This window comes from Arachis ipaensis, chromosome B10 (genome assembly GCF_059453495.1).
Source record: "Arachis ipaensis isolate K30076 ecotype BB chromosome B10, ASM5945349v1, whole genome shotgun sequence".
NCBI lineage: Eukaryota > Viridiplantae > Streptophyta > Magnoliopsida > Fabales > Fabaceae > Arachis > Arachis ipaensis.
The window spans coordinates 31,862,281-31,871,362 of NC_142435.1; the positions used below are offsets into that span (position 1 = coordinate 31,862,281).

The following is a 9,082-nucleotide window of genomic DNA, read 5'->3' on the forward strand; positions in this document are numbered from 1 at the left end:
TCTTCCTTATTCTATGATATATGTGAAAACATGTTTTCTATGCTTTAAAAATATTAATTTTAATTATCCTTTATTACCATTCGATGCCGTGATCTGTTTGTTAAGTAATTTCAGGCTTCATAGGGCAGGAATGGTTTAGAGGACAAAAAGGAAACACGCAAAAATGGAAGGAACGCACAAAATGGAGTTTTGAAGAAAATGGCAGCGACGTGCACGCATGGACGACGCTGACACGTGCCTAGCGCAAAACGCAAGCGACGCGTACGCGTGACTGACGCGTACGCGTGATAAAGAAAATCTCCAAATGATGCGCGCGCGTGACCCACGCGCACGCGTGACGGACGCCACGTGCAGAAAATTACAGAAGTCTCCCCCAGCAATTTCTGGGCCCTTTTTCGGCCCAAATCCAAGCCCAAAAACACAGAATAAGAGGCTGGAAAATGAGGGAATCAGGAGACACATTGATACAACATTCATAATTCATAATTTTAGGTTTTAGATATAGCTCTCTAGAGAGAGAGGCTCTCTCCTCTCTCTTAGATTTTAGGATTAGGATTTCTCTTATTTTATGGTTATTTCTTCATACCAGGTTCAATGTTCCTTTAAATTAAATTCTCTTCTACACTTATTTACTTTATTACTTAGTTTATTTACTTTTCCAATTTGATTTATGAACTTTTCCATGTTAGAATTGATATCTTTATTTAATATAATTTGAGGTATTTCAGATTGATGATTGCTTTCTTCTATGTATTATATAAATAATTTGGATTTTTTCCCCTTTGCTCGGGTTGAGTAATTGGTGACACTTGAGTTTTCAAACTCAGCTGTTGATTGAAAATTAGAAATTGCTGATTAATTTGGATCCCTCTAAAGCTAGTCTTTCCATAGTAGTTGACTAGGACTTGAGGAATCAAGTTGATTAGTCCACTTGACTTTCCTTTATTTAGTAAGGGTTAACTAAGTGGGAGCAATAACGATTCTCATCGCACTTGATAAGGATAACTAGGATGGAATTTCCAGTTCTCATACCTTGCCAAGAGTTTTCTTAATTATTAATTTATTTTTCTTGTCATTTAATTTACTTGTTCTTTAATTCAAAAACCCCCAAAAATACACTTTTTCTCATAACCGATAATAAATCATACCTCCCTGCAATTCCTTGAGAGACGACTCGAGGTTTAAATACTTCGGTTTTAAATTTTATTGGGTTTTGTTACTTGTGACAACCAAAGTTTTTGTACGAAAGGATTCTTTGATGGTTTAGAAACTATACCTACAACGTGATTATTTTTATAAAATTCTTTACTGGCAAAAGTCATCTCGTCAAGCCCCGACAACCATCCCAAGTGACAGCGGCGACCAGAACTCCGGTGACGGTGACTGTAACAAACATGCAGTGATGAAAAAAGTTTTCGGAAACTCAAAGGAACAAAAACCAACTTAAACCCCTTACTGGCAGTGGATCTCAGTGGCGGCAGAGGTATTCCTGAAGGAAGAGGCTCAGCCAGAAGTTTTGGCAGAGGCGGATCTGGTGGTGGCCAGACGAAGACGGTGACAGTGACGCCACACGCGCGTCCCCTCTCTCCTCGCGAACTCTCTCTCTCTCTCTCTCTCTCTCTCTCTCTCTCTCTCTCTCTCTCTCTTCGCCTTCAATGGCGACGACAGCGGCTCTAAGGCAGACCAGCGGCGACGGCGACGGCGACGGCGATGGGCCAAACTCGCGTCTCCTCTCCCTGCGGCTGAGCTTCCTCGTGCGCGTTCTTCCTCTCTCTTCCCTATGCTCTTTGCTCTCTCTCCCTCCCCTGTGCAACACGGTGGCACGACAGCAGCTGGAGGTGGTGCCGGTGGCGGTGGCGCTGCTGGCAGTTGTGGTCTCCCTCCTCCTTCCTCTTTGGATCGCAGCTCCCCCTCTTCTCTCCTTCCCCTGCTTCCGTCTCCCCTTTCTTTTTCTGTCTTTCTTTCTTTTTTCTAATGGGTGTGTGTGTGTTTTGTTGGGCACAAGAGGGGATGTGGCTGCTGTGTTGTTTGCGGGGTTAGGGTTCAATTTGGTAAAAGTTAGGGTTAAGGTTTGGGAAATTCCTAAATCAATTTAGGTTATATGGTATTTATTTTGAAATCTAATTTAATCTCTAAAATTACTTTAAAATATTATTTGTGATATAAAAATACTAATTGATTCTCAATCAAATACTCTAATTGAAAATATATTACGATATAACTAATTTTCTTTATTAACAAAATCTAAAGTATTTAATTATAAAAATATTATCATATAAAAATCTTATTAGTTTACAACTACAAATTTTATAATTTAAATATAGAAAATAATTCAAAATTTCTAAAATTAGATAAAATTATAATTTAAATAGCCAAATATGATTCTTCTTTGAATTTTTAAAATTTTAAATTGTAAATAGGAAAATAATTCAAAATTATAGAGTTTGGATAAAAACCTTACTTTATTTCAAATCCAATTAATCAAAAACTACCTTTAATTATCTTCAATAAAATCATTTATGAACTTAAAACTGTAAATAAACATATATAATTAAAAATTAGTTCATAATAACTTTTCAAAAGTTCTGGGTCTTACATTCCACCTACCTTATAAAAATTTTCGTCCTCGAAAATTTAAAGTAATACCTAAGAAAATACATATTCTTTGCACTTTACTTTTTAAATACTTTTTAGAATAATAAAAAATCTTGGCATACATATAATCTTCCTAATACAGGCCTAATAACTTGAATATACATTGGAAGAAAATGTGTGGTACAAGGCAGGAGATACAAGAAGGCTTGATGCAAAAGGTTATATGGTTTCAAGACTTTGCATAAACTCAGAGAAACACAATAAGGTGCAAGCTTTTCAAGATATTTATTCGCAAAAGTAAGGTGGTAGTTAAAGTGGCCAAAGGTTACAAGGCAGGCCGGTATTAAGGCAACGGATATAATGTTCACTCACAGATATTGTACCCACATCAAAATTTCAACTTTCCAAATCCATCCACCGCTTTACAACCCCATAACCGGTCACAAGCCTAACACCCGCAAACTTTCACAAGAAACAAAACTACCACACTCCTCATAATGTTACACACTTACTGATCCACCTTTTTACATTCACGAACAACATTCTAAAGAGACTAACGTTTCGTCTGCTACGCCTAAAGGTACGTGACTCTAAAGCAATCCTCGAGTCTATTCAGAAAGATACAAGACTAGAAAAGAGAAGGACAAGTGACAGGATAACGTCTACAAGGATTCGAGAGAATTGTTAAAATTATAAGTGGATGAGGAGGTAAAAGCATTGAAGGGTGTTGGAAGGAAAACCATTTGACAACTTTAAGGGTTAGGAAACAATACAGTAGTTTATATAAAAAAAAAGAAAATCCAAGGTCAAGATAAAACTCATAAAATTGGAGTATGAATGAAATTCTTCCGAATGCATTGCCCATAAAAAACGGGAACTTAAAAAAGGTTATTTTACATTCCAAAATAGAAAGCATACAACAACACTTTGTAAAAGAATAACGAAAACATAGATGTGACGTTACTTTAATATAAACTTAGGTTAAAAGAGATCATGTAATGTTTGAAAAGGTAAGAATAAAAATATTTAGGTGCATCACTAACCAAATGCATGAACAAAATTGGCATATAGTCAAAAGAAAAATCAAGTTATATTATATCAAAACAATTTCCAAGTTTAAAAACGGAATGGGAGAAAAGTTTTGAAAAGTGAAAATCAAAACCAACCTTAGTACTCAGCCTAGTCATTATTTTTGAAGCTTTAAATAGTGATTAGAGAAAATTAGTAAGCTAGGAACGGTTAAAAATGTAAAAGAAACAAGTTTTCAGCAAAATATGGGTCATGTAAAATCTGGTCAAACCGTGATTAATTAATAAAATAAATAAAATATGAGCGAATATGATTAAAAAATTAGCAATAGGAATTTGATAATAAATATGATATTTAGACTCAATAGATTTTTTTGAGCCAAAAAACATAGTTTTCTGCGTAAAAACGCGCAGTGAAAATTTGACCGTTAGTACCAGCTGAGATCTGTCTGGTACTACAGCTGAGAAAATTAATTTTTACAAGAAAGGTAAAAATCTTAAGAGTTGTAATTGAGAAGGTAAAAATAATTAAACATATATTAAAACGCTAATCTTAAAGGTTTTGCTCCAAAAGTAGGTCAAACTGGCCATATATGTGAACTGGGCCATAGTTGGATCCAAGCCCAACATATATAATCCCTAATTCAAAGCCATTCAGCCACCATAACCCTCATTTATTGTGTTTGTTGCTGAAATGAAAAGAGAGAGATGAGAAGAGAGAAACCGTAGCTCCCTAGAACTTCAAATCACCATAACTTGAGCTACGGAGCTCCAATTGACGAGCCGTTTGCAGCCACGCGTCGCTCTTTTTGTCCTCTTCGATTCTATCAGGTATTTTTGGTGAGTATTTTGTTATTCTCTACCTAGTTTCGATTTTTCCTGCTGAAAAGGCCTTGGGTTTGAGAAATCTTGTGATTTTGGTTGTTTAGGGGTGCACTAGTATGAGCTATTAATGAGTTTCATCAACCATTTTAGTGGGTTAAGGTAAAAAATCCTCTAATCCTTGTAATTTATGAGATTTTGTGAGCCCTAAGTTGATGTATGTATGTAATATGTGAATTAGAGTATTGGGTACGCTTTTGGAACTTGAATATTGCTTGTGAAAGTGTTTGGTGGAGTTTGGAGCTGAGTCCCAAGTGAGAGCTTAAACTTGACTTCCAAGAGGTATAGTTTAAGTTTCATTTAAGTACCTGTGGTATGATGAGAATTCCTAAGCTAGATGTCCCTAGGATTAGGTTTGGATTATGTAAATAGTTGGTATTAATATGTATAGTTGATATGTTGTGTAAATTAATGATTGAGTTGAGAATTGTGTGGATTTGCATGTTTGGTGTGTTGAGAAATTTAATAAATCGGATGATGATTAATGGTTTGTGGAATATGTATCGAATTGTGAATTTGGGCTGGAGGCCGTAGATTTTAGACCGGAGGCCGAAAAAGGAAAGAACAGTAAGAGAATATTGAATTGTATGATATTGTATGAGATTGAATGAAAGGTTGGTATGCAATGTATGAGAATGTAATTAATTAATGAAATAGTGGAAAATGAGGTTTTTGGAATGTGGGATAGATGCATTTGAGGTAAAAATTGTGTAGATGAGGTAGGTTTAGATTTGGTTGAGTGTAAATATGTGAATGTGGTTGGGTTGTGGTCAATTTGATGAGTGAAAATGAATTTGGCTTGTGAACCTTGGGAAAATTGGTGATTTCTGCTTTTAGGTAAAAACTTATTTTTGACCAACTTCGGCGGTCCGTAACTCGGTTCTCGGAGTTGGGGATTCTTCAAAATTGGATTTTTATTAAATTTCATTCAATGATCTTTCCAACGGTTCAAGAATGGTTGAAAAAGAAATTTTGTAGAAAAAGTTATGAAGCTTTGAAAATTGGGTCAAAAACTGGTTTTTAACACTTAGCAGCTTTTTGGTGTTGTTTCATTGTATGCATACGCATACATCCTACACGCACACGCAATGGTAAAAAATGTGCACCCACGCGTACGCTTGGCCCACGCATACGCGTGGCTCGGGGATTTTGCATACACGAGGAGGTCTATGCGTATGCGTCTTGGTCCAAAAGCACACCCACGCGTACGCGTGGCTCTGTTTTCAACAAATGGGAGTTTTATATTTTTAAAACCAAATTTTAAACCTCTAAGCCCCTAGTTTAATTCTTTTAGTCCTGAATTAGAACAGTATGCCTAGTAATGAGAAGAAACTAGGAAAGGTGATAACTTGGGGATGAAGTAAGGGGAGAATTAATGATGAATCGTGAAAATAATGATGATTATGAGATTCTTAGCAAGAGTGATGATGATGATGAGATTATTAATGAGAATGATGATGATTATGAGACTAATAAAGAGAATGATGATGATTATGAGATTGTTAATGAGAAGGATAACGATTATGAGATTGATATGAAATATGATCCTAATTATGATACATCTGTCTGGGTAGATGCAGTGGAGTGATTCCACTTGTTCTGGGACATTGTGAGATATACCTACCTGGGTAGATGCAGTAGAGTGATTCCGCTTGCTCCGAGTTTGGTTTGAGAGTCCTGGGATAGATGCAGTGGTTAGCCCCCACTTGCTCCCAGTCGAGGTTGATTTAAGATTTGTGAAACTATCTGAGTTTTAAATTTTCTTGGGTAGATGCAATGGGTCGGCTCCACTTGCTCCAAGTTGAGATCCGAGATTCTGTTGACCCTGCGTCGTAAGATGTGGCCGGACACTTAGACCTTTCCGGATGAGCTCTCCCCCATGGATATTTTATTTTGATTGATTATGATTTTGAGCTTGGGGATGCGCGTTGTAGGGACTGTCCAATGGTTAGCTAGCTGGACATGTCGGGTTGGCTTTATAACCGACAGATGATATCATCGGCCATAGGGCAGGCATTCATCATTTTCATATGTTTGATTTGTTTGGGTTTGTCTATTTATTTTGGATTGTTATATCATATATGCTATGTTACCTGATTTTATGCTACTTGACCTACTTGTACCTTAATTGTGTATTACCTATCTGCATTGCTTGTGTTTGTACAACTGAAATGTTCCTCATGCTGGTGTCGGTTGACGCTGAGTGCTGTTCTTGCTTAAAGGAAATAATGGGATGATTGATTAATAATGATGAATATTAAATAAGATTATTTGAGCTCCCTGGGTAGACGCAGTGAAGTGATTTCACTTGCTCCAGGTGAAGATATGAGGTATTGTCATAGAATTGCTGAGACAGAATAGCTGGTGATGGTTTTGTTTATGATTCTGATTCTGTTTTGTTGGAGAGTTATGAAGTTCGGGAGCATGAGAAATATGAATTAGATTTAGCATTCCCTTATGACAGTTGCCTATTTATGGATTAGCGAGAACATAGGATGAATAATTGATGAAAGGAAGATTAGGATGCTTAGTGAGTTTTTATTATAGTGCATTGTATTTATTTGGCACTTTTACCGTACTGGAAACCCATGGGTCGGGGGTTCTCATTCTGTATATATCTCTTATTTTTCTAATGCAGGTCCAGGTGCTCAGCAGTGAGTTGTGGTTCATCTGAGAGATAGCGAAGACTTTTATCTTCCTGCTTTATTTTGTTTAGAATCTCTCCACTTTTGTTTAGAAACACTTCTGTTATGTATTTGATCCTTTTGAAAACTTGCCTATAGAGGCCCTATGTATCCTTTGGGAGAGATAGGAAGTATGGTTGTCAAACTGTCTTTATTTTGTATCCTAGCCGGCCTAAACTTCGTGGGTCGTGACTAGTGGCTAATTACTTATGTTATATATCTATATTCTGACTTTGTCTTATTCTCCTTGCGGTTTTAACTTTATATCGTTTTCAATTTACGCTTTATCTTCTATTTGGCGATACGTGAGTGTTACAACTTCGCGATTTTATTTTTACTCTTTTCAAGCTTCTCGATTAATACTCCTTTTAATTACACTTATAACTATGTATTAAAACTCCACCTTGAGAGTCGTACCACCTTATTATCATTGACTTATGACTTGAGCATAAGGATTTGAATATTAGGGTGTTACATTATGGTATCAGAGCAGTTCGTCCTCGTGAGCCTGAGGGATAGACTGCTTATGCTTCATTGCATACTCTGAATTATGACTGTGCTATTTAGGATATCTGACTGATATGTTTAGCATAAAGTCTGTGACTATACTTTTGGGAAATTGATGTACTTAACTTGAGATATTGAGACTGATCACCTTAATATCATTTGTTTTGTGTGGATAGGACCTGAAAGGGCATCTCGTGGACAGGGTCACGGAAGGAGAGGAAATGAGGAACCCGCTCCGACTGGCAATCAAGCTGAATTTCTAGCGGCAATGACCCAACTTATCAATACTATGCAAGCTAATTCGGCGGCTGTCAACCAAGTGATGGGAAGGATGAACGGAAATGGGAACGGTAATGGAGCCGGAGGAAGCTCGACTGTAGGTCCGATGACATTGGCAACCTTTCTGAAGGTTAATCCTCCCACTTTTAGAGGATCGACTAATCCAACGGAAGTCAATAACTGTTTCCAAGCAATAGAGAGGGAAATGCAGGCACAGCATGTACCAGAGGATCAACTAGTCAAGTTTGCTGCTTACCAACTTGTTGGGAAAGCACAACACTGGTGGCAAGGAGCTCATCGTCTGCTGCAACAAGGAAATGGAAATGAGGTTCTCACTTGGAACAGGTTCAGAGAGGAGTTTTACAAAAAGTACTTCCTGAACTCCGCGAGACAGGCTAAGGAATTAGAATTGCTACAACTGAAGCAAGGATCAATGAATGTGGCTGCTTACACAAGCAAATTTGAGGAGTTGTGCCGCTTTTCAAAAGTCTATCAAGGCACCCCTGAAGGGTACGAGGAATGGAAATGTATGAAGTACCAAGACGGTTTGAGAGATGACATTATGAGAGTTGTGGCGCCTCTTGAGGTCAAAAACTTTGCAGAATTAGTCAACAAGAGTCGTGTGGTGGAAGATAGCTCAAGGAAGAATGTGACTACCAATACCAACCATGGTGGAAACCATGGCCGTGAGGGTACGAGGATCTTGCCCTAACGTGTCAGGGTTTTAAGAGAGGGGATTATAACCATCAGCCTCAGCAAGGCCAAGACAATTTCCGAAGGAACAACAACAGCAATCATCAAGGACGGAGGTATGGAAAGCAATTTCAGAATGAAATAACTTGTAGTCAGTGTGGAAGCTATCATCCGGGAACTCCGTGTTGAGCTGGATTGGGACTTTGCTATAGTTTTGGAGGGGTTGGACACATGTCTTTGAACTGTCCTGAGAAGGCCAATCGGAATGTTGCCAAGGCCCAACAACCAGGTCATGTGTTCACTATGACGGCGGAGGATGCTGCTCGACCTGATGGTTTGGGAAGAGGTAAGTGAAAGATTGATAACAATATGTTAAAAGTGCGCTTAAGTTGATAATTGATTTTGGCTATCATA

The 9,082-nt window shown here is 37.7% G+C and overlaps 1 protein-coding gene across 1 annotated transcript; it reads left to right on the forward strand.

Moving 5' to 3' along the window:
- Positions 1 to 1,655: 1,655 nt before the first annotated feature.
- Positions 1,656 to 8,857, forward strand: LOC148579600 (uncharacterized). Its single transcript, XM_088490749.1, is given in 3 exon segments — positions 1,656 to 1,935; positions 7,873 to 8,694; positions 8,697 to 8,857. Coding segments are annotated over 3 exon segments (1,263 nt in total).
- Positions 8,858 to 9,082: the final 225 nt, after the last annotated feature.